At 43.2% G+C, this 25,854-nt stretch overlaps 1 protein-coding gene across 9 annotated transcripts in view; it reads right to left on the bottom strand.

Annotated features, from left to right (window-relative positions):
• LOC118419843 (homeobox protein Meis1-like) overlaps nt 1–25,854 on the bottom strand; it is a 46,805-nt gene that overhangs the window by 8,561 nt on the left and 12,390 nt on the right. For all 9 annotated transcript variants that reach the window (XM_035826494.1, XM_035826473.1, XM_035826522.1 and 6 more), the window contains 2 exons: nt 16,715–16,863; nt 7,467–7,543 (listed from right to left, as the gene is read on the bottom strand). In XM_035826494.1, the coding sequence (XP_035682387.1) occupies nt 7,467–7,543; nt 16,715–16,863 (226 nt within the window). The remainder of the gene's footprint in view (nt 1–7,466; nt 7,544–16,714; nt 16,864–25,854) is intronic.

The following is a 25,854-nucleotide window of genomic DNA, read 5'->3' as shown; positions in this document are numbered from 1 at the left end:
AGCTTCATATCTAGAAACAATAGGCGAAGCCTGAGGAGTAACAGAGATTAATAGGGTATAAAACAGAAATGGCGTGGATGATGGAGGAGCTGCCCAGCCTACAGTTACCACCCTTCCCCTGTGTGTCCCTTTTTCTTGCACATGTCTCTGCCACGGCAGGTAATGCCAAGCCTAAGACAGAGGGCTAAATTTGCAAGGAAACCTCGGGATTTATGGGGATGGCTTTGCTATTACCCTTGGCTGCGGCAGCAAGGTGAAAAATGGTTGCATCTCCCTGCGATAAAGGAAGGACCAAGGTCCAAAATTTATGTGACGGCAACTGTCGAAATCTGGGTAGCATGTCGTGTGTCTTTCAAAAAATGTCCATGCGGGTGCTTGGCTTGACAGTAAAACGAACGGCCTGAATTCCAGCTGTAGCTGGAGCACTCTGTTTTAGCTGTGGAGCTGCCAATGCTGGCTGTGCTGGGCCGCTGCTTCCACAAAGGCCTGCCGTTATGCTGCCGCTGCACCTGAGATGCGCCGACTTTACATTTCTGCAAGGTAAGCGGCTTCCTTTCTTCCTGTTGGTCGTGTAAGATGGCTGCCCTATGCATAACATGGCCGTCACTGCTCGCCAGCCTCCCATTTAGGCCTGACCTTTCCAGGGGAGTACATTAGAGAGGTATCTGTGCTTGTCCTGACAGGACGGAATGGAATGCATTATCTAAACTGGACAGTCAGATAGGAGCTGCATCCGACCTGCGGGATGGAGAAGGCCCATCAGAGGGGTCACAGATGGGGTCAGCAGGGCTTGCGTCACGCAGTGGGTAACCTGCTGAATCCTATACCACTTTGTCCTGGTTCTTCCCACTTCTCCTGCCTGCTTCCCAGCGGCCTTACTTGAAGAGGGGCCCATCGAGGGCTTTTAGGACTTGACCGGATGTGCTTATCTCTCAATTTGTCTCTCTTCCCATTTTCAAAGACCACTCACTGGACAAACAAACATCAAAGGCCATGCTCTCCTTGCCCACATGCAGGAAATTGACTCTTCTACCATAGAGTGGGACTTCACCCTATCAAAGGAAATGTTCCCAGGTTTCTATGTACAGATCTCTATCTTACCATTTCAAAGCTGCTCTTGCCTATACCTTGTTGCAGAAGGACTAGAAGGGTACAAGTACTGCAGTATGTTCCTACTACGGGGTCCTTGTACCATTAAAGCACCACTTACTGGCTTCAAAACCAAGCATGTACAAGCTTGGGCAGTCAACTTCAGTTGAGTTGTAACTGTGTGTGGATTTCTACCAACCAAGAGGCACACTTGCCCTTACAATGCTACCTGTCAGCATCTTCTGTTGACAGAGAAGACATGGAGAAGCTGTGAATGGTGCAGTACGTGCACATTTGTGGAAGACCTAGAGGGCCAACTGGACTCAAATAGCGGCTAGGTTATCCTTGGGTAGGTACCCTCTAGAACCCCTGTTTGTGTGTTCTAAATATTGTGGCAGCGGATGATTAATGACCAGACATCCAACACCATAGACACACTGCCAGGCCGGCCAATTACTGTCCAGCCTCCTGTTGTGTTTAAATTTCAGCATGAAGCCAGGGCAGGACCTAGTGGTGTCTCTGGCAAATCCTAAGTCACTAAAAAGTCTTGGACCAATTTACTCAAATTGCTGTCTTGCAGGTTTGTGAGCTAAGGAGTCCCGCTTTTCCTGCCACCATTATCTGCCCCAGCTTGCCAATAAACGTGGCTCCGGGAGAGGCTCTGTGACCTTCTTTCGTAGGCGGCATGCTCTGACCGCGGCGGGCGCACATAGAGTCTTTGTTGGCGGGTTCGACATGACTCAGGCAGAAAGCATCCCAATGTCAGGACACGTGTGCCATGGTGCCTTGCAACCCACACTCCCGTCAAGGTTTACCCAGGTAAACGATGACACGAATGGAAGCGTTCGGTCCACCTTTCGCGATCACATTACGGTGGCATACCGTTGCAAACACCCACCATTTCCTGCAGAACCAAGGTTTTTGATCCACACTTGGCCCTATTGTTCACATTAGCAGTATGGGGGAAAGGTCACTGGAAATAACACACTTAGTTGCCCCAGCTACAGCAAACAAAGGAGCTTTGACTGAAGGATGACGCATCCACTACGAAGAGACTTCGGGTTTTCGAAATACGAGGAGCGGCGCTGAAAAAGGACAGGGGCTGCGGTCAAGCACCTATCACTGCAGAGGCAAAACATGCCTATTGTGCCTGACCTAAGAGGCAACAAATACTGACATCTATGACATGTCCACCTGACACCTCTACCTGGACAGCTAACTGGCTCTTACGTTGCGCTCTCTCTCACTGTCAGGCCAGGAAGTGGTGTAAATACTTCACATGCTGACAGTGTGGGGCAGATACCATCCACTTTCTGTCAGAAACTGTCATGAGCGACAGGATTCTGCTGCAAGTGCTGACACTTCACACCATGGGTACCTGCAAGGAGTCACCTACCCTCAAAATGCCTGGAATGTTCCCTTCCCAAACATGCCTGCAACAGGGAGGTATGGAGACATGGAAGGAAAATAAACAAGGTGTAGGAGAAAATGGCCTGATAAAACCAAACCATAAATAGGGATGGTTCTCCCCACATTCACTCGGCTTCCGTAACATGCTGCCGTATTGCGAACACTCCATCTTCACACAGTACATTGTACAACAGTGAAAATCACATTTGTAACAGATTAGAATGCTTTTCTTTTCTCCGCAAAATGGTCTCTAATGAGGGCTTTTCTTCTCTCCTGAATACTCAAAAATCTTGTTAAAAGCTCTACCCAGATCAGGCAGGTTTTGCAAACAGGGCTGTTTGGGAGACACAAGCAATTGGCACATGCCATCCAGGGAATTCCTGTTTGTATGACTTGAATTAGCAGAGTAGAAACATGTCTCAGGACACATGTAGTGAAGGGTGGAGCAGGCTTTCAGTAAAGTGTCTGCAGTTACCGTGCTTAGAGGGAATTTGGAGCTAAAGGGTTGTGACTACAACACAGTCTCTCAGGACGGAGAAAACTATGCTTGTTTTGATAAGTTGCTAATGGTAGGAAGGCGCCACAAGTGTTTACACCACTAATATGAGAATACATTCGAAGGTTTCCTTGACTTGATTATTTTTGGTCATAAAATTTAGTTTATAAATGTTCTTGACAGTTGTCTGTTTCAGTATGGTATGTTCATTCCTCAAATTTTCAGCTGGCAACACAGGAACTTGCCGTGGCTACCTTATGTGCCAGGCAGGTTGGAGGTAATGGTGTCCATGGCTAATGGGTAGTTTTAAACAAACCTTTCTCAGCACTATAGGGCAGAGGTTCTCAGCTGGGCTACACCTGGTGCTCCCACCCTGTGCAACTTGCATCAGGTTGCTTCCTGCCAAGATTTCATTACTGTGCTCCCAGATCCTGTTACCTGCTGATTAGTGTAACATCAGGGCCAACCCATCTCTGTTGATCCTGGCATAAAGCACCCTGCGATTGGGTTCCATGTTACTCTTTGTTGCCACTAAACTTTCCCATTGAGGAGGCCACAAACAAGCGGAGTAGTTCGACCTCCAAGCAATAGAGATATTTAACCTGGGAAGTTATTTTGACACCACAAGCCCTACAGCAGACTCGTGTGATCGTAGTACACAAAAGGGCACACAGGTTGGTAGATTTGGAGTGGCCTGGGTGGCCCTGGAAACGTGACTGTGCGATAAGGCTTTGGTAGGTGCCACTCTCCGGTCTGAAAGAATCAGCATTTCATCTCTCACGTCCAATTCTCCAAAACAGCATAAAGGCGGTGCCTAGACAAGTGTGTTTTCCCAAACATTTCTAATCCTATTACCAAAGCTGGCAAATGGAAAATTTGTTTGACAGGAATAGCAAATTTCAGGAGCCGCTGCCAGAACCGCCGGCTGCTAGTTATGAATTCATAATCTCGGCTGCTACAGGGTACAATAATGTAAACCAAATGTGTACACCATGTCTGACAGTGGGAAGGGGTGGAGTGACCCTTTTAACTCATGAACAAACATTATACCAGCATGTTTGGTCCTGTCAGATAACCCTGCCTACCTGTATACAATAGGACCCATGGATATATATGACCATTGGAAAAATATTTGTCCTGACCACACTGTGCTGCTTTGTTTCCTCTCCATTCAACGGTTAATCAAGGCTATTTCCATATTGACTCTGAAACAAAGTTTTGATAGTATATTAGTCCCTTCAATAGCTGAATGGTAACCACCCCTTCTATTATCAGTGAGTTCATTAAGTGGAGGGTCCAGATTAGCATGCCAACTGGAGGAGAGGGGAGGCTGTAGCAACAGTCCGGCTATAACTTAGAAGGCTGCTTCGCTTGTTTGTAGTCAAATGTGATGTTACTTTACTTTCAGTCTAGACTCTAAGTGAAAGACAATAATGTAAGCAAACTCTCACAGTTCGGATCAAACCAAACTGTCGCTACCTCACACATTTTGGAATAAAAACATGAAGAACTTCTTACAGATTTGTTGCTTCTGATGAAATAAGTTGGCATCCCTGCAAACTTAAATTTCACCAAAATAGAACCAAAATTGAGTTACTCTGCCTGTGGGAATCCAAACACTGAAACAGGTATCTTATTTCTTAGAGTCTTCCAGGAAGAGGGTTGCCATTCTTATGTCTTGGTTTCATCACTCATATATATAGCCAGAAATGATTCTCTAACAGAGGCTTCATAAAGTCAATGTATGTCTTGGTCAACATCATCTTTGTTCACAACAACACCTTTTCTTTAGCTATTTTTCCAAAAGGGGCCCGTCCCCCAAATTCACTCCAGTCCTGTGCTGGCCCCTCCACCTGGCCTGGAAACAGAGATCAGCTGTGGGACTTTGCAGAGGAATGCAACAGGGTTCAAAAGGACAGCGAGGGTATCGTCTTTCAGCCATCTCCATACCAAAATCCCTCCACAAGCACAGGTGGTCTGTTTACACCATTCTCCACAGTCCAAACTGTCCATCCCTGCTGGACACTCTCCTCTACTACAACTCAACATCTTTTACTACTCACTTAAAGACTTCTTCATACACACAACTTGCTATCTTGTTTTTGTCTGTTAGTCTCTGACAATCTTGTGTTTACATAGTGTTTATCAAATTATTTCCAAGAAACTAGAAACATAACGGTTCCCTCCAGACACACAGGAAGTCTTGGAACTGCAAAATCCAACTTGTTTGGTTGTAACTATTACTGGTATTTCTCTAAGAAAACAGCTATACATTTGGTGTATAGAGTACAAAAGAGTAAAAACTGATGATATCTTACAATAAACTTACTGTGTTAAAGAAGATAGTAGACATATTCGTAGGCAAAATTGTGCCTCCCATACATCTTAATAGTTAATTTAATGTATGTTTGCAAATTATATATTTTTTCATACTTTACAAAAATTCAAAAAATCAGCATGGCAACATCAAATACTGGATACTATTGCAACACTTGATTTCTGACAATATAAAGCTGTTTTCCCCCCTCTGCTACTCATCTATCCCTTGAAATTGCTAGAAAGTTAAGTAAAATACAAGTGAAACTACAAAACTGCAAAACATTCTGACTTTTTATGGTCTCCTTTCATCCTAACACCACCAGCACTAGCCTCCAACCATCCAATCATCATTACAGTAAGCTATGAAGCAAAGGGAACAGTAATGATTTATGACCATGAAATCAGAAAGCAGGCAACCTTTCAGGAAATGAAAAATGGCTTCATCCTGCAAGCTACATCTCCTTATAACCAAGCCATTACTGCCCCCTGCCTCCTGCCAAGAAGTTGGGCACCTCACCCAGCAGGAAGAGACTGTTATGAAATTGTCAGGAAGCCAGACAAGTTGATGTTGCCTCAAACTGCATATGACACCTCTCAACAATGATTGTCTCCCCGTTCCTTCATCCCTCTTGGGTAGGAGCAGGCAGAATGTTTGTTGCTGTAATTATTTGGTGGGGCAAGTGTCACATGATGCTATCTAACAATAGGGTAACAACACTTCAGGTGAACAGGCTGCCACTACTTGTGTCTTTCACGGGAAACTAAAGCAAAGGAATTCGATGCCAAGTCATTTCTTAGTAGAGACTCATGATGTCAAGTATTACAGCTGACAGAGTAGACATAGTACTATTATGGCCTAACAAAGTTGGAGAGGCAAAAGGCTGAGCCATACTATGCACGGTATGAACTACTGTATTGTCATATTACCCTATAATAAAAACACACGCCATTTGCAGCTTTCCAAAAAAAGGTGTTACTCAAGATTGCAAAAAGCATTCTTCCAATTTAGATATTTTGCATGTTTTTTTAAAAACAGATGACAGGTAAAATTATCAAATTATGTCATTGTCTTTGACCATCTTTGAACTATTTTCAACCAGATAGACTTACCGAAAACTCACAGAAATGCCATCAAAGTCACATGCTTTTTAGTTTTAAAAAATCACAAGCAGGAAGCAACTGACAACACCAAGCACATTTTAGCATTGTAGATACAAAAGTTAATATGGTTTACATTGTTATTGTAGAACTAGAAGTTTGATTTTTCACAGCCATAATACTCTTAATACCACACTACTCAAAGAGCCTGCTGGTTTTTGATCACAGAATTTAGATAACAAATGTTCTTCCAAACTGATGTAGATCCCTTCATACATCCCTAACAAGACAAAAGCAGAAAAGCAGAAAAATAGAAAAGCAAAAAAGGCAAAAATGTTACTAAAATCTATGATAACCTGAGTGTCCCATTACAAGCTCTCTCTTTGAAATGGTCCTCCCAACTTCACAGTTAGGCAGTTAACTATCTTCATGCTCCCTATGGAATCATCCTTCAGCAACAGAATATGCACCTCTTTCATGAACATATCTGCCCAAGTTACCATTTCCCAATTAACCATCCTAATTAACAGAGGTAAGGACTGTTCCCAGCCACATAAGCATGAAAGAACCACCTCACATAATTGAGACTTGTCAGTCTTACAGGCCAAACAGCCTTCTGTAGTACCTTAGGGACAGCAATGACATCAAAGCAGACAACCTAACAAGCTGGAGCATCTTGAGACAAACAGAACAGTTTAACTACTTGCCAAGAAAATAATAGGCTCCAGCTAACACAGTAACAGGTAAGATCCAGAGAGCAGGAACTCTCAGTGCCTGAGAAGAAGGGCTGTAACCCTTTACGTTATATCTCAATCCAAAGAATGATATTTGTTGGAAACATCATATCATATGATGTCAACATTACTGAAAATCTTTACCTCCTTATCTGCCTAATTCCCAATTGATGAATTGCACAGAAGTGGAGTAACACAGTAGGCACACTACTACTATGTACAAAGTGCATGAGGTATCAATTCAAACAGGTACTGAATATTTCGCAACATTTACTTACTCAAAATCTTAGGTACAAAATAGTCAAATAAAATATTCTTACCAGTTGTTGACTTGCAATATCGTGAGTCCTGTGTCCTGTGCTAGCTGCTTCTTTTGCTCTTCTGAGGGATATGGATGCTGTGGAGAAAAGAAAAGAAAGATTATCTTTGTGCAAAACATTTGGAACAAACTAAGCTAGTTATCTCTGTGCATGACATTTGGAGCAAACTGCTAGGTTCCTTAGATCAATTTGAGGATATTTCTTGTGAAAAAGTAGATCAAGTGGGGCTTGATGTATTATATTAGTCTGCCGTCTACAATGCAAATGGGGACAAAAATAATTCAGTAAGTAGTGAAATGGTCTTTTCTTAGTCTTCAGAACCGAAGAAATTCACTGTTGACATTACTTCATTCCATGCCTCTAGGCTATGATAAAAAGCATATTCTTACATTGTACAAGACATGCTTATATAGGTTGGCAAATGATCCATATGTAACTGGAGTCGCAAAATCCTGGATAACAGGCAACATAAGAACGTATTCTAAAATGGAGGCTATGACACAAGTAATTTTGACTCTTCATTTAAAGGACAGAAATATAATGTATTAATACTTATTCATTGGTATTTGCTACAACTTACAAGTTAAAATGCAATCTTTATGAATGTGTCTCCAGACCACATGACATCACAGAAAATTTTGAGCACCTGTAATCACTAGTTTCTGTGACTAGTTTCTGTCAAACGAGTAACTTTAGTATCCCTCCAAAATCTTGCTCTTATAAAACATTTTTTTTAAGGGAGCACTTGTGAGTTTCTTCATTCTAAGAACAAACTCAGTAACTTTTATTCCAAATTCTACCATGCCTTTCATTGGACTACCTGATTCAAACCAACATGTTCAGATCGGGCTAAATGGAACAAGAATCGGACATATTTACAGATTCATCGATCTTGGCCTTGTGTCCGTGTCATGACAGCTGCTGCTTCAGCCAATTTCAAACCGGGCGGACATTCCGCAACAAAGCCAAATGAAAAACTGTTAATTCCATTAATCAAACTTCTTTATCCTAGTCTCTTTTTTATGCACAAGTTTGCTTTTCACTTACGTCAACCACCCCCAGGGAGGTTTACACATGGTCAACACGGTGAGCCAATATTGGGCACTTATTTGTGTCTCGTTCTCCGAGCCCTGCAGACTCTGCTCAAACTTTCCACCTTGTGTGCTGCAAGTTGGCCTGACGCTAGAGCTAACAAGAGAGTGAATGGGAGGGGGAGACAGAGCCTTTTGATGTGTGTTAAAACTTTAGAGAAGCATGCTAGCTATGGTAATGGTGCACAGACCTCAGCTTTTGATCTCTGGGGTCAGTAAGTCAAATGCATACTTGGAATGCAAGAAAAACTTGATAGGAAGCCCTAGCAGTAGCACAGATGTCTTATCATTTTTTTTCAGCTATAAACAAACAAACAAAAAACTTTTGAAGGTAGCCTTTGCAAAGATGTGTACTGTTAGTTCAGTTAGAGGCCTTTTCCACTTAAAATATGTCATATAGACTACTCAATACTGTCAATGGAGGTTGTAAAGTTGTGGTTCCAGATGACCATCAGGCTCTCAATCTTCTACTGTGTTTATATCCTCTATCAGATTATATCATGATAGAGTAGGTTTTAAGTACTTTCCTTGTTTTCTGTGCTAACCCATCTCTTGAAACTGGCTACTTTAAACACTGTCTGTTTGTGTTGTTTTAACTCAAGTTTCCTCCATTTCACTAATCAGGAGTTTGTCTGACTAGTGGAGTCAGGAAAAGGCTTTAGCTGTATGGCTTGGTCATGCATGGACGAAATTGGGCGGGTTTTTATCTCCTGGGCAAATCAGGGCTGTTAGATGGCAGTCTTCCTGCTTGAGGGCACAGGGTGTGCCATTGTTTTGAAAGGAACTTGTTTCAATCTGAGAAAAGTTTTGAGTTTCATTTTAATGACCCTTGCATCTCCTCTGTTGATAAGAGGGGGTCGGTTTGGGTCTCTGGAGTCCCAGCCTTTCCCAACACAGCCAGCACAGCTGTGGTGATAAGCTTGGGCCCAGCAACAGGGTAGGTCCAAATGTGGTCTCCAAGGAGCCAACTGAACCTCTTTTGGATGGGCTTGGCAGGCCCCAAGCTTCTGCTTTACATTCCAATGCAGGGGTCATCTGCCGGTCACAGGAGCTGGGGCCCCATTGTTATTGTGATCGTAATGGGCAATTTCATCTCTATGCCCACCCTTCAAGAAAAACAGTCCCCCTTTTGAAAGGGCCTGCTTGAATTTCTGCCTCCCTTCAGGCTGAATACTTCAAGCGTTGGGGTCAGCAATCGGTCAAGCATCCGGGCTACTGGACTGGTACTGGACCAGTGGGGAGCATGCTCAAGCATCTCAACTATTCCGACAAGTTTATTTCCACACTCAACACCTAAAAACCCCCTGACACAAACCACTGACTTCAACAGCCTTTCAACACAACTCTTGCTAATAAAGGTACAGTGGGAGACAGCCTACCCTTCACCAAGTCTTTTGAGTGGCTCTACAGATGGGATGCTGAGCCATGCTGAGCAAAAGTTAACTGGAACTGTCATGTCCATCCCTCTAGGTAACCAACTCTGTCTCCCTGGTCTCCCACACTAGGACCAAGGCTCGAACCGTCTGTTGTCGGCACAGTTGACCCTCTGCATATACAAACGTCAAGCATTGCTCACATTTTCCAGATCGCCTGGGAGGGGAAAAGCTGGGCACCACAGGAAGCAGCTTGCAGCAGGCTGAGGTGTATTGTGAACAGGATGCTTCTGTACCCAGACCTTGGTGCCATGGTAGCCAGCCATTGACCCAGGGATGCTACCATGTTCCGCCTCAAAAGTTTTATGGACTCTGTTCTCATCATCAGAGACTCTTGGTACCTACTTGTGAAAACCACAGAACTGTATGGGGCCACACCTCACTCTTATTACTCCCACCTCCAACAATAGACAGTGATTCTGGGTATGCATGTGTATTCTGTTCAGGCAGCCAAGCGAATACACTTCTGTACAAGTTACTCTCTGTCTTCCGAGTATTTTAGGCAGACACCCCTTTCTTCAGCACACAGTGTATAGTTACATCGACTATTAGTGCTAAATGGCCGATGCATTTTTTGTTGGCTTGTTTGCTGGTTGATTGTTGGTTGGTTGGTTGATGTGTTGGTTTGTCAGTTGATAAGTAAAAGAACTGGGGAAAAAAACAGATTTGTTTCCACTCCTTGGGAATTGTGTATATAGTTTCATTTCAGTAACCTACATGTATCTATTTGCTTAATCATCTTATGGGAGAAATATTTCTATCTTAGGGCACTGAGAAACCCAGACACACTAATCCCTGCTATTAATCATCCTGAGGTTTTAGAGCAGCCAAATTTCAAACAGTAAGTGGTCTGATTTTGATTTTCAGACCTCTTCAAAGAGCATCAGGCTTATTTTCATTGTTTATTTCGGGGCTATGCAGATTAAGTAGGATTTAGCACCTAATTGATAGATTATTATCATGAAGATAATCTCTGAGACTGGTTTAGATGGAGCCTGGCTGGATTAAGTGTGGAGGGATCAGGTTGGTGTCAGGAAGAGGTGAAACTTCCAGGGAGGTAGAGCCACTGGCTGTCCTCACTGTGATGGAGGGTGGCTGCTTCTGGAGGGTGGGAAAACTCATTGCTTGCCTGCCTTGAGTCAATAAACACTGGGAGTAGTGACTTTCTCCCCCTGTCCCCCTGCTAGACATTAATAATAATGGTCCATTTATCCCAGCCTGGTGGCAGCTAGGAGTGTGCAGTGGCCATGGTCCACACTTTGCCATGCATCATTACCACCCACCTTTCAGTGGCCCAAGTCAGTGGCCCATCCCGAACTTGGCCTGGCATTTTTCTCCCTGCCCTCTCTAGTCCTGAGATTTTTAGCTCCTAAAACCCCTCCCCTGCTGGATTAAGCATGGAACAACTGGTGCATTGTGAATGCCTGTGTGACAGGGTATCCACCAATGTTGAAACCCTGGCAAATCCTGCTGATCATGACAAATCACCTGTGGGACTTGGGGAGCTGAGCTCACTCTGCCAGACCCAGCCCCAAATATGCCTGGCTAAGGCAATGAGGGCATGAGGCTCACTAAAGCTCTCTGGCCACTCTGTATACCTGGTGACGCATAGGCCTAGGGGGTAAGGGTCAGCGAACCATATTCATTAGTATTATCAACTTCCCACATAAAAGTCTGATGAGAAAATAACAGGCAATTCTGGTAAAGGTTGCTCCAAACAAACAAATATTCTCCATAATGTGTTTATTTGGATTGCAAATTGTTGTTGCACAGAGTCAACAGGCAACACACACCCTCCCCATCTCTTTACAAAGCCTGACAATGTAGCCTAGCCAGGGATGTAGGACTTCGTATAGTATTGTCACCTTTCTTTAATAAATAGCCGTTTTTACCTTTAGCTGTTTATTTGTGGCCTATAAATATTTGTGCTACCAGCACTTTCCAGATAGGTTTGGCATGAAGTGTTGCTCTAATGGACCATGGCCGCAGTACTAACCAAACACCACAACTAGACAGAACCAAAGCCCCGCCAAGGGCAGCAAAGCCGTTAGCTGTCTGGCCAGGGCCGCCATGTTGGCATCCCAGCCTGTCAGCTTGTATACAAGGCACCATCCATCATGGCCGACTCCGAGCCCCAGATGTCGCCCGAAAAGGGAAAACGCAAATCAAGGTCAACGCAGAAGCCTACCCCACAAAATTCATGAAATCCACAATTTTTGGAACAAAAATCCGGTGCGCCCGAAACGTCTACGTGGGGACGTTTCTTCGGTCCTTGAAGAAATCCGCCAGTTTGTTCAGATAAAACCTAGCCTAATGGTGGCCATCATTTACCATTGACATACACTTCTTTCGACCAGTCCATAAAAATGCAATACCTCATAAAGGTAAGGGGTTATGACTGTTTTGTCTGTCACTTGGCACATGGAGTAGAGCATAAGGATTTTGGTACAATACAGCAGGATCTGTATAAATTCTTCGTAAAGCCAGGAAAATTAACTTTCACTGCCATGACCTATGGTTGTGTCCAAGTAAGATCGTAAGTCTTCTCGCATGTCTGGCTAGCAGTCTATACTACCTGTCTTTTTACTGCCATTTACTGTCCCCCAGTGTTAACCATATTCCCCAGTAATACTCTTCAACAGATCACGGTTTAGGCTGTCAGTTTTCATAGCTGCTATTTACTATTTACGGTGCTTTTACTGACTGTGATGTTAACAGCGGAATAATGCTGGAAGACGGCAGACCACGTGTACCACTGCTGCCGGCTGAGAAAGGAAGCACGGTATTCTGCCATGGCCACTGCCTGTCTGACTTTTGGTTGAACATGATGATACGCTAATCACTTTGGAATGAATATCACACTAATTACCAGAGCTTAAGGGCCAAAAGCCAAGCCTGAGTGAACAAAGGAAAGATGACAGACAACTTCTGCCTTGGGCCGCCTGACATACATGCAATAATGGTACAGGACACCACAATGTAGTAGACATTATTATTCAATACATTGCTGTTTCACAACTCAAAATGGACATTTTCTTGAGAAATTGTGAAAGATGGTAGAAAGGTTTAGTCGCTCAGAATTCTGCGACTGTTTTGTATTGAAGGACCTACACCAAGATTTTTTTATAGAATGCCAAATTTGACTATGTTATATGTGTCCCGCCAGCGTATTGTTCTTCTCAAAGCAGACAGCTTCGGTCTTTGTTCGCTGATGTATTGTGCCAAACCAAGGTCTGCAAAACAATAGGTCGTCAAAAGATGTGTTGCATATCTTCTCTCTCTGGGGTACATGTAGCTAGTACTTCAAGATCATATTGTGTGAATTTTTGATATCTTCTTGCACTTAGATCTTTGAATGTGACAGGAGGTATGTTTTTGTGAAGTAGCCTCGTGCTAATATTCAATATTTCTTCTTTCTGTTGTCTTAACAGTTCAGAGAACAGTTGGGAACTGTCTTATTTAGAGATAATAAACCATGGGACAGTTCTGTTTGAACTCTGTTGACATCTCTGACGTAAGACCATTCATCTTCCACAGCTCTATAGCTAGAGTTGACATTAAGTCTCCTCACAAGTATCCCACACAAACATGGTGGCCACGTCTTGTTTTTCTGCAGCAAAGCACAGAGTTAGCAACAAAGACAAATTCGCCATATTTCAATCAACTGATTCAACAGGCAGCGGGATGTTGGGTCTGGGCGAAATTTATGGTTCCTTGTGGGGAAAATTAGCCTTGTCACTGAAGGGGCTTAGACTGGAGACAGAAGTTCCGGCAGGCTGCAGTGTCATCCCCCTTTTGGGGTCCCTTCTTCTGTTGTAGCTCAGCAAACAGCACCCCAGGCTGTGTGCTCATTGTGCTAAGCATGAATGAGGAATGCGGGGATGGGGTCATGCAGAGGACAGCCGTAACGGCCGAGTAAATTTGGAAGCACAAACAAGTGCGACAGGTCTGACGAAAAACAAACCCACGCCAAAAGCTACTCAGCCCCTGCAATCTGAACCAAGGCACTGGCATCTTTCGATGGCTTGCCCTCCAAATGTGGCTGACAGGTGCAGCTGACAGAAATGCTGTATGATTATCTTGCTTGTCCGGCCAAGCAGAGGGCAAATACAGGTTATGGTGGCACAGCACAGCCTTTTCTAAGTGACACCCTCTGACAGACTTATGTGCTGGTTTACGACAATGTGTTGTCAAAAACTGACACTGGCAAAAGATAGTTGTCATCGTCATCATAACACGCGTCACTTATGTCACTTTGGTAAAACATCTCCATATACCTTGCACTTTTGCCCCCAGTGGGCTAGCCTGTCCAGGCAATTTCAAGTATTTTGACAAATCAAGATTTATGGTGGGTCGCTTTTCTACCCTTAAGCAGTTATTGTGCTATATTTTATCGGGCTGCTACAGCTGTTTCCTGCTAACTTAAACGTAAAATGTGCTACCCAAAAGAGCCGTAGCTACATTAGAACATATCATGCATAGCTGGCATGTTATGGCAGCCGACCTGTAAAACTTTCAAACAATTTAATGCGAGGGCCGCCAATGTAAAGTATGGTTATCTTATTGCCCATAAACTCAGCTGGGGAAATCATAGACCCTTCAGTTCAGACAATCATGTGTTTTATTTACTGACATGTCGCATGATTGGAAATTACGATGACAAAATAACTACTGGAAACCTCAGAGCACTCTGGCAGCCACTGAAAAATTGCCCTGACAACTGCATATTTCATCATTTTTATAGAGGGCTGCCCCTGACAGTTTCTTCTGTCAAGAAAATTTATGGAAAAAAGCCCACCCCAAAGGAAAAATTAGTGCCAACTGACCAATCCTTCTTGTTTATTGGTGGTCTGGAAGTGACAGGCCGTGGACAGTTGACCACATGACGGGCGGCATATCGCCAGACAGATTTGTGGTTTGGAAGAAAAATAACACAAGGTTATCCCTTAGTCAGTGTGTATGGGGGCACTGGGACTCTTGATTTACTCCATGCTTTTATCTGCTTGCTGCGTTGTAATTTTATTACATATATGGAAAATTGCCTCTATTAACAAATAGTGTGTTTACTGGTGTCTCCTTGAGTGACACTGAAGCAGTAGATTTACATCCTGGCTGTCACACAGTGGGCAGGAGGAGTAGCAGATTTGGCTTGGTTTACATTTCCCTGATTTACAGCCCCAGACCACAGTTCCAAAACCAAATAATTTCTTGTATAAACTCAGCAGTAAATTCTGATGGACTGCAATAACAATACATTATTGCTCCAGTGCAAATGGCCTTTAGGAGGAGAGGAGTATTTTTAGCAGAAGAACAGAGCTCGGGAGAAGTTGGTCAATCATTAACCTAAATCATTAACCTAATGATTCTTCTTGAATGATGCCAAATTAAAACTAAATGCTAAGATCTACTCTTTGTAATAGTTTGGTAAAAAATACCACAGGGATTGATATTAATTTCTTCTTTATAAAAAGGTTAGTTGTTAATAGTTCTCAGCTGATCTGGTCACTGGTGAAAAACAACAACACTAAGAATTTCTGCGTGTCACACAGAAGCAGCCAGTATTTTGGTATGGCTGATCAGACAGGACGACAGGCAATAAATACTGGTAATGGCCAAAACAGCAGGATTTGGGAAAGCCCAAGATGGATAACTCTGGGGTCGCTACCTGTCGTGTGGAGATTGGACCCTCATCAGTCAGAGTAAGGATGTCACAAAAAATAGCTAAATCTGACAAATTGCCACTTTTCAAGTATTGTGCATATTTGTCATGTGTAGGTACCCCTCAGTAGGCTGACTGGGGCCTTGGCACTGTGGAGATTGTGATCCACACAAGCATCCATCACTTTCTCTTGAAGAAGAATGCATGAATGTTGGAATACTGCATGGGTTTATAGCGCATTCAAAACTTCAATAGCACAGGAACTGCATCAAGTTGGTAATGTGGTCAAAATGTGTTTCAAGGGATCTGTTTCTTTCCATGCAGAATTCAATTTGTATTGAAACATTCTTCATTCATTTCAAGCTTGCCAGAAAAGAACGAATGCCAAAAGAATTATTTTTTGTGTTTTCCTGGGGAGAGAGTAATGATAGTGTACGGCATAAGCTCTACATGCCCTGGCTGTAACATCAAGTTGGTGGTTTTGTTTCTAAGCCTCTTTTCAGAGAGATCAGTTTCCCTGTTCGTAAAGACAACAACAGTGGAGCAGGTCTCTTCCAGTATAAGTCTGCCAGGAAATCCTCAAAGTCTTTCCGAGATCCAAGTATGCATATTTTTCCTGGACTTGTGAAAGCCAACAATGAGTTCGTTTTACTCAGCTTAGATTTGGTTAGACATCTTAGAAGTGCCAAGTCTCCAATTCACTATGGGGAGAGGGGGATTTATTTTCATACCACTTGAAGCAAAAATATTTTAACTTGGTGGGATTGGTGAAACAAAACTTCTTGTCTTAATATCCAGCCTTGTGATACAGGCATGGTGGCTCATCGTGGGGTTTTACCCTGCAGAGCTTTTGCAAGAATTTTTGGCATCGCTCTCGTCTTGTGGAGAGTTTTATTTATGGACCAATTTCCTTAAATCTGTAGGATTGCTGATGCCTTGCTGCGGGAGGTAAGATTGGGGTATTACCGTTCCTGTGCACCTGCAACGTGTTTCAAATTACCCAAATCCCCCACAAACCCATGGAAAAATTCACACCTACCGCAGGTACAAAGAACAAGAACTTACCGTTAAGTGTTGGAAAAGCCATGCCCTCATGATGTTTGTGGCGACTTTGGGAAAAATTCCCCGTTTCTTTTGTCTCTTCTTGTCTTTGTCCGAATCCCCCTCATCTCCCGTATTTTCGCCTGATCCTATGCTGTTATCAATCCCCCCATCTGCAAAAGGGGAAAAGAAAAAGGGATGAAGGGGTCAGTATGTATCTCTACATGAGCAGAATGTGACCTCCGCACCATCCATCCCGCTCCCTCCCTCTAGGCTGTGTTGTTGTCAGTCCCCGGGCCAACAATACTCCGTCATTTATCACCTACGCTGTAGAAGCAGGGCCCCGGAGCCACGGCCACCCTGCCCAACTGTCATCCACACAAACTGCCCTCACAATCCGCTTCTAGTTTAACGCAGTGCTGAAGGACAGTTTCTGTTTTATTGGGACATAATTCAGCTTACATTTTTCTACGTTTGCAGCGCTGGGGTACAAATGGTGATCGTATTGGCACAGTATATCCCATAATACTGCATCAAAATGGCGGCTGTCTTCATTCCAAGGGTCACAATCACACGAGCGCTGGGGACGACGGACTTTGCGTTTTCGCTATATTTTACACACTCTCATGGCAACATTAATCTTCATAACTGACAACCTTTAAAAAAGCCTCTTTCAGACACTGTGTAGGGTCTTTGGAAAGCTTGATTATACAGTTGAGTGGGAAAGAATCTTTCATGAAAAACAGCGCGGTTTAAGTCATATGTATCTATAACGTTATATCTATAATTTTGTATCTCGTGATTCAGCGGAGAAGTGGTGCTATAAAACATATTTTAGAGAATACAAGAAAGAACACCAACATGCACAGACACTGCTTGCTTCCGGGTCTAGCATTAATCGAGACACTAAATGTCAGTAAGAGGACAGGCTTTCTTGTGTAATGCCTTTTCCGTTATGATGTAACCCTCCTGCACAGCAAACTGACATAGATTTAAGCTACATAAGTATCAATAATGTATCCCTTCCAGCCTTTCAGCTGACCTTTAACTATATTTATACCTTCTCCTGACATGACAAATTTTCCCTGAATATATGACCAATTTTGTTTAGTCTGACAACGTACCTATTTATCTTATCCTTCCTAGCAACCAAGGGTTGACAAATGATTTGGGAGCATTTGCTCAGGGCTTATAGAGGGAAACAGGGTGGTCTGTTGGACCTTTTTTTGTTATATTATCATAAAACAACTATGAAGATATCTGGAGTCCTCCTGTGAAATAGCTGGGCCCAGTTTGAACCACACTCCTACAGTGCAAACTCCAGTGACATGTGGGGTAAATGATGATTGGATTGCACATAGTTCTTGAGTAATTTTGGCTTGTGTTGCTGGCTACAGCCTTGAACTTCATTCAGTCTAGCTTGTTCTTAGAGCATGCACACAAGCATTCATACTCTCTCTCACTTTCTATCTAACACACACGCACACATACACAGACAACACGTGCAGAGGTCCTCTATCTAAAGTCTGAGGCTCACAACCTGACCCTATCGCTGTGTGCAGAATTAGGACCAGATTCCAGAGAATCTTCTCATGATTGCGGCACAAAAAATAAATGTAAGGCCTGGGCTGGTGAACTCTGGTTGAACCCAGCTGGGGCTATTCCTGATGACCCCACCAAAAATAGTGCAAACCAAGATGAGTCCAAACCAGCTTGGTGTGAGAAGACTAAAACGTGTGTGTGGAATTCCGTGAATGTTTCGGCCCAAAACAGCACTGCCTGCACACTTTCCTTGGGACACTTTTGGTCGATACAAAAGTAAAAATGTCCTGTGCTCTTTCACTAGAAAAAAGTCCTTCTTTCTGTCCTAGCATTTCAATAAAAAAAAATTTCACTTTGGATGGCTGGCTGGATGGTTTTCATCAAAGTCACTTGTCATGGGACTACTGAGCTCGTGTCCAAACTGCCGAATTCTCTGTCAATAGAAACATTCTTCAAACCCATTTTCTCCTCCTTCCAGATAAATAATATACATTAATAGAACGCTGCCTATCCCGATAATGCTTTCCATATTTCATTGCCTTTCTAATTCCCTCTCCATATGTGTCTCCTTTAGAGCCAGGCTGAAAGCCCCAAATCCTCCCAAGAATCCCTGTAACCTTTCCGAACCTATTAGAACATAATATAAGTACCTCTGTGCCGTTCCCTTTCTCCTCTATGAAACACCTCCGGAAGACAAATAGCGCAGTTGGCTAAATGTGGGCCTGTTTTATGGCAGATTAGAGTGGGCATTTTCGGGCAAATTTTGCCATTTGGCAAATGTGTTCCAGCAGTCGTGTCATTGACAGAAATGCTTGGCAATTTGGCATGACTTCTTCATAGCGACCCCAGAAAGCCGGCTTCACATAAACGAAAAATGTATCAAGAAATAGACTTTCCGGTAAACTAAATTTACATCAAACTATTCTTCATGCATTTACCGTGCCGTAGGAAACTTTCAAAGGGGACAAGGCTAATGACGAAACGGTATGGCCTCGGGCAGCCAGGGCTGAGCCCATTACTGTGAAGTACATGTCAAAATAACAAGACCCTTGCTTTTACACAGCACATAACATACACTCTAACACCCATGAAAACAGCTTAAATCCATGCCATCGACACTAGCCAGCAACATAAGCCAGTTAAGTTTTAGCAATAATTCTAACTTCCAACCATCCTGCAAATGCCCACATAAGCTGAATTATGCACCATGTTCTTCAAGTGGTGTCTTCTGTCTTGTTGTGCTGCAATAAAAATTGATTTCTGCTATTCTCGTGCACCGCCATCTCCCGCTGACTATCTTTTAAATGCAGAGGTGCATCAATGCCGCTTTTTCCACAGTCATATGCGGAGAACAAATTTCTTGTATCATTAATTTTTACAGTTTTGGCTCAATCTAATGGAGGGAAATGCCACCCTGTGTTGGCCACGCCATCCATTATTGTCACTGAGGCCCAACTCTCCCACAGAAGATTTATGACTTGAAAATTACCTCAAATTTCAGACACATTTTGCGGTAAATATTTAATTCAAACATTTTTGATATAAAGTGTCCATAGATAATTTATGGCCTGCCAACATGACAAGGAAAGGGAAGAAATACTTCCATCTTTATTTGTCAATTCTGATAATATGGCGAGTCTGTCTGCCACAGGATATAAAGTGGGCTGCGATGGCTGTCTTCCGACTCCCGCCGTCAGATGGAATCTTGCGTTCGCCACGATATTTATTGCCCGCAATGTCCTTGCCCACTAAATATATTCAAGGGAGTGTGCGCGACACAGGACAGCTTGTTCCTTCCCGCAATAATTGCAAAAGTTAATAAAGTGAAGTTTATGGGGTGGCCGCTGCCATGATGGAGGCGAATGAGCTACGCTATAAAAATGTAATATTTAGATCCCTGCCCGTACGAGCTAATGCAGCCGTCCGCCAAGCTGCCACCCCATGTGTCTTAATACAAAGCCAATCCCCGAAACTGTCCAGTAGGAGCCGCAATGAAATGTTGCCCGGGATTAGTTTGCTCTTTCATTAACTAAGTTCATGAAAAAGAGTTAGGCGTTATTTTGTGCCTGATTATTCCGAGGATATGCAGGATATTATGCCCCTTTATTTCCCCAGTTTTCTATTAAGGATTAGCAGGGGAGTCATAAATCTTGCCTAGGCTGTCACGGCCGGCTAATAAAAATAATTGAAGGATATAGCTAAGTGTTTCCTATTATTACCTTATAGTTATTTTTTGTCATTCTGGCTGGAGATATTTCTTGGTGCAGTATTGCCAGATGATTAATGTTTGCACTGGGAGCTCTAAACCCATCATAGCCAGAATTAATGTCACAAATGAACCAAGATGAAATCTGTACTCAGAATTATCGCTCCAAAATATTAGTTCCCACACAATGGCAGGAATGAGGGGGAATTTTAATTGAATTCTCTGTGTTTTCCCAAAGTCACATTCCGGGCCCTGCATCCCAGGGATTTCAGGAATTATGTTTTGTATGTGAATATCGGTGTAACCCGCTCCCAAAGTAGAAAGCAACGACTATGTGCGCCGAATCCGAGATTCGCGATAAGAAGTGACGAATTTCCCTTGTGATGTAGATAGATGTGAATGGTGGTGGAGTGCAGTGTAAGGCCCATCTACCACCACAGAACAACCTATCCAACAAATGCCCTGCAACAAGACCAAACCAAAATGATTCCCCATAAAGACCGACTGGAGAATTTCCCATTATTACTTTCCTCCTGATAAGGGAAACCCTCCAAATAAAAGATAATGAACCGCTAAAATTGCCGCCAGGAAGCAAGGCCCCAAAATAAATTAGAACAGGTAACAAGGGGGAAGTACTGCAAACACAGGCAAACCACAGATAGGGAGAGATAAATACAATTTCAAAGAAAGAAGAAGCGACATAACCTTAACTGTTTTACTGTTATAAGCAGTGAAGTGGAAGAGCTAAGCCAGCCCACTGCACACGGATTCCAGTCATTAGGGTTTGTTTGACTGAAACGCTGGTAGAAAGAAATCACTTTTTCAGGAAAAAAATTTTGTCAGCAATACTGATAAAACGGTGCGTGTTACAGTAAGTCGGAAGCAAACAATCAGTGGTTTCACACTTTTCAACAATTCTTTATGGCAGAATAACATAATAATAATGTTCTTGGTACCAATATTGAAGGTTTGGACTGTTTCTTTTGTAAATAAAAATGATAATAAAATGAACTGCTAGTTGTTACAGATGTCGTGAAAATCAAATAAGCCACTAGCACATACAGCATGTAATGTTTTTAAAAAATCTTTTCAAACCAAGAATAAAAATTATATTTTCTCAGCTTTTTGTCATGAGACTTTTCATTTACCTAAATCTGGAGCAACTCAAACCCAATGAGAGACAAACAGAAAGTGATAAAAAAAGGAAAGTGACAGTTTTACACACTCTGGATTAGACTGTATAAAACTATGGTGCCCACAGACACATGGAGTGTGTTGTTATGGAAATGACAAGTGCTCTGCCCATGTTTTGTGGCAGATTCTTGTCTTGCTGAGGAGACAGACAGTTCTGTTGACTTCTCTGGAGGACCATAAACTGGCAAGTCCATAAACTCCGCAGGGAGTCAGTACTGTTGTCACCCAGGCAGAGTTTACTTGGGTTGAAATAATCCGATTGTGTCAAGGTGTGAAAACTTGTGTAATATGTTCACTTTTTCCCCAATTCACATGGGTGCGATGACCAGCTAACAGGATTAGTAGCCCCTTCCTAATGGCTGCTTTGGTGTCTAACACCCTTGCCCTGCCCTCTTCGCCTGTGCACCCCATTGTACAACACCCTGTAGAACAAGTCAGGCAAAACGAAACATGCCATTCAGTGAGCTGGGGGCAGAGTGAGCTTCACCTGGGCCAGAGAGGGTGAAATCATACTCCGTTTCATGTTTGAATGAACACTCCAGCAGAACCCAATGTTTATCGTGTGGGCAACGCTACTGGTCTGAAGTGGCTGGGAACTTCCGTATGCCGCGACCTGAGACCTCTCGTGCCACGGACATGAGACGGAGCCGAAATCCCGTCCTCCAGTGGGCTGAGAAGTTGAAGAACCTCATTACTTTGTGTAATCCCTTTTCGCCGAATCAAGCTGGACAGGTTTACCATCAGAATGATTTCCCCTTGTGCAACTGATATGGGGTCAAAAACAAACATTATTATTTCCTGCCAGGCAATCGAGAGGAAAAGACAGGGCTCTTATCCCCACTTCTGGCCCAAAAGCGGATTTTGCCTTGCCCCAAGTGCCTGCCATGTTGCCCTACATTTTACCAGAGCAGGGGACCTGCTGTTTGTTTCCAAAGGGCCTAGGTCCTGAGCTCGCCAGATAAGGCACTTGGAACATGTGCTAATATTGCAGGGGGCGGAGCTTCAACAAGAAGAAAAATTACCTTCTTGACATTGATTAATCTGCTCTGAAGTACACAAAACATCAGCCCCACTGAGCAAATGAATTATTCACCACTCTCCAGCCCCATGCTTGGAAGTGTTCTGGCAGTGCCCAAAGGTGGGGTCGTGCCTCCTAGGGCAAAGGGAAGTCAAGGTGCTTTCTTTGTGGAGTAGATTAACTCAACAAGATCACAACAACATCAAGCCTGGCTACAAATTGAGGGCATCATTTTTTTTTTTTGCTCTTGCCCAGCGCCACCTCTAGACCCAGCTGGGAAGGACAAAATGTTAAACACTGTCACTTAGGTGTAACAGAACCCACCCTTATCTGCAGTTTCTATCTCTGGAAACTTTCAAGGCATCTTGAGTCATTTTTCTTGCCCTGGTGGAAAAGGGCAAACTGGGGGAAGGGTGCAGGGCCTGCATGGCTCACAGCAATGATTAATGATTATCTGCTCTTAATCAGGCTGGGAAGGATAAGATTGGGGGATTTCACCTCAATGCAGGGAATCTTTTCTGTTTCATTTTTGCAAAAGATAAGTGCCTAGAGTGCCAACAGCTGCAAATGAGAGTTCCTTTCTGAAGCCGTTGTGGGAATTCTGCAAACCTCTTCAAAATGAAGGGAGAAAGATGAATTGGAAGAGAGGATGAATAGGATGTTATTCTGCTAAACAATGGCACAGCTACCATGCTTTATAGGTGCATTAGCTACAGAAAAAGAACTAATTTACAGCTGGGGATAGGCTTTAAAAAATAACATCTTGTGCATGTAGGTTAAATTTAACTGAAAAGCAAATACACTAATGTATAAAGTAGGAGGCTGGGGAAGCTGGGAGGTGGGAGGGGGCAAAGTGTCTCACAGGGGAGTTAGAAAATGGCCCCATACATCAAAATCTGTTCTGTCAGCAGATGCAACCCTGCCTGCCATTACCAAAATCTCCAAAAAACCATGGGTACCAGATAAGAATGCATAAAATGAGACAAATAATGAAAGCACCATGCTTTTAAGTTAAAAGGCAAAAATCTAAGAAAATATTCAAAAATCAAGAAAAGTTTTTGGGGACACAAGTCGATCATTTGGGAAGAGACTGCTTGTGCTTACCACCTCAAATGGTCCTGGAAGCATAAAGCTGGCTTAGAGGAAAGTGCAGATAGGATTAAAGCTTGACACAGGATGTTGTACAGGGAGAACACTCATCTCTATCTCTGGCCAGGCCCTTAACTATCCCCTGGAGGAGGAGATTTCAGGCAGTTCAAAAGTTCACCCCTCCCCTAGCACTTTTACTGCTGGCTGGTCAGCCTTAAAGATTGATACTACAATTTGTTCTAATGGCTGGCACTGAGGGCAGAGCAAATACAGAGGGTTTATCTCAGTGGCTACTGCCTGTCCTGGCGGCCAGGCCTGAAGATGGCTGCCCTAAATAGACAAATTTATGGCCCCCTCATATTTTAAAGCTGCTGTCATTTCTGTCTAGTGGAATCCTGGGGAAGATATATTAGTGGAAGTCAAATTGGGACAGCCCTGTGATGTGACAGTGTTAACTGCTGTCGCGAGACCTTGCTGTCTAGCTGCCACATCAAGTGATGGCTAGACAGGACAACCCGACTACTTGTGTTGCTGTGTCCCCATTATCCCCACGCCCGGTTCTGTTCGACACGTTCCCCAACATGGCGGACCGGGCGGTTTCCTTCGCCCATTCTCCCCCATTCGCATCATTAAAATGCAGTGCAGCTTCTCCCTGGGACCACAAAACCAATTTTACACACAAACCCCTGGTATAATGACCCCTACGCAAACCAGCTTAGGATGATAAATGACCGGCCATTTGGACAAGCCTTTGGCTGTGCCCCCTGACGCTAGCGAATTTCTCCCCTCCTTCTTTCTTCTCCCTGCAAAGGAGCAACCTTTGCTCAGACAGTTGGAAAACACGACCCGGCTTACCGAGCCACAACAGAGCTGTTGGCCAACAGAGCGGCTCACATTTTTTACAGATACGATTGTTTCGTTGGTAAATGATTAATAAATGCAGTTTGCTTGAGAAATGACTGTACGGATAGTTTGATTGTCGACCTTCCAGGGTATGGATATTTAATATCCTTCCACATAACCCACGAAAAATGAGGTGCCAAATGTGTGGACACAGCTCCAATTTTACTTTGCGAAACCGATTTGCATAATTGGACGAAATTTTAAAGATTAATCGGGGCTGTGATGGCAAAGGTCAGTGCAACGTAATACTGAAAAGCACAGTTTTTCATTATGTAGGCTGCTTGACGAATGTGTTTGGTTGTGAATCTCGACAACGGGCTTCGAACCGCCAGCCGCCATATTCCCAGCATGACGATAAACGGCGCAACTGTGTCGTGGAATTTGTTTCCGACCTCCTACATCAAACATAGTCTGTCTGATAAGTAATATTGTAGGAATACGGCTATTTGTTTGGGCTTACTTCTAACTAACTTGTCTCCAGGGGATTTCAAATTAGTACTGTAACAGTTTTTGATAAAATTAATGTTTAGAGTCTGGGATAGTAACCAAATATGCTAGCTTGTTAGGCTCCGTGGCCAGAAAAATACAAGGTTCCACAGCCAACTTACAAGGATCAGGTTTACGCAAATAAATTTCAATTTGATTTAGACTAAGCTGTGATCTAATAGTGGAGGTTACGGCTTCATACTACACTAAGTTATCACCCCACAGACTGCAAACGTTCACACATCTTTTACAAGAAAACCTGCACAACAGCTCACTCCATATTTTACACAGCAGTAAAATTAGATAAATGTCTCTCCCTGACAGTATTACATATCAGGGTTATGGGGCTGTACTGCCACATTAGCTACACATTCCACAGAGTTCTGTTGGAGGGAATAAGGTGTGAAATAGTGTAAAAACCTGCAGAGAGCTACAAATGTAACGGCCATGAAAAACCATGTTTATTGGCCTTGTTCTTGGCAAGTTTACAGGAGAACATTTCAACAGATCAACTGGGTTATAGATAAGAGTAATATTAAAAATATATTGCTATGATACATTTTCTTCAACTGTACATTAAATACTTGGAATTATAAGAACTTTTATCTTACACTAACTAAACACTACGAACAGCAAAGAGTTGGAAGCATAGCCTACAAGTGAATAAATATTAAAACATTTTCAAACCAGTTGTGCTTTAATAAGAAAGGCCTGCTTGAATTTATG

Source organism: Branchiostoma floridae, chromosome 1 (assembly GCF_000003815.2).
Source record: "Branchiostoma floridae strain S238N-H82 chromosome 1, Bfl_VNyyK, whole genome shotgun sequence".
Taxonomy (NCBI): Eukaryota; Metazoa; Chordata; class Leptocardii; order Amphioxiformes; family Branchiostomatidae; genus Branchiostoma; species Branchiostoma floridae.
Note: the sequence above shows the minus strand (reverse complement) of the source record. Positions and strands in the feature narration are given on the sequence as shown.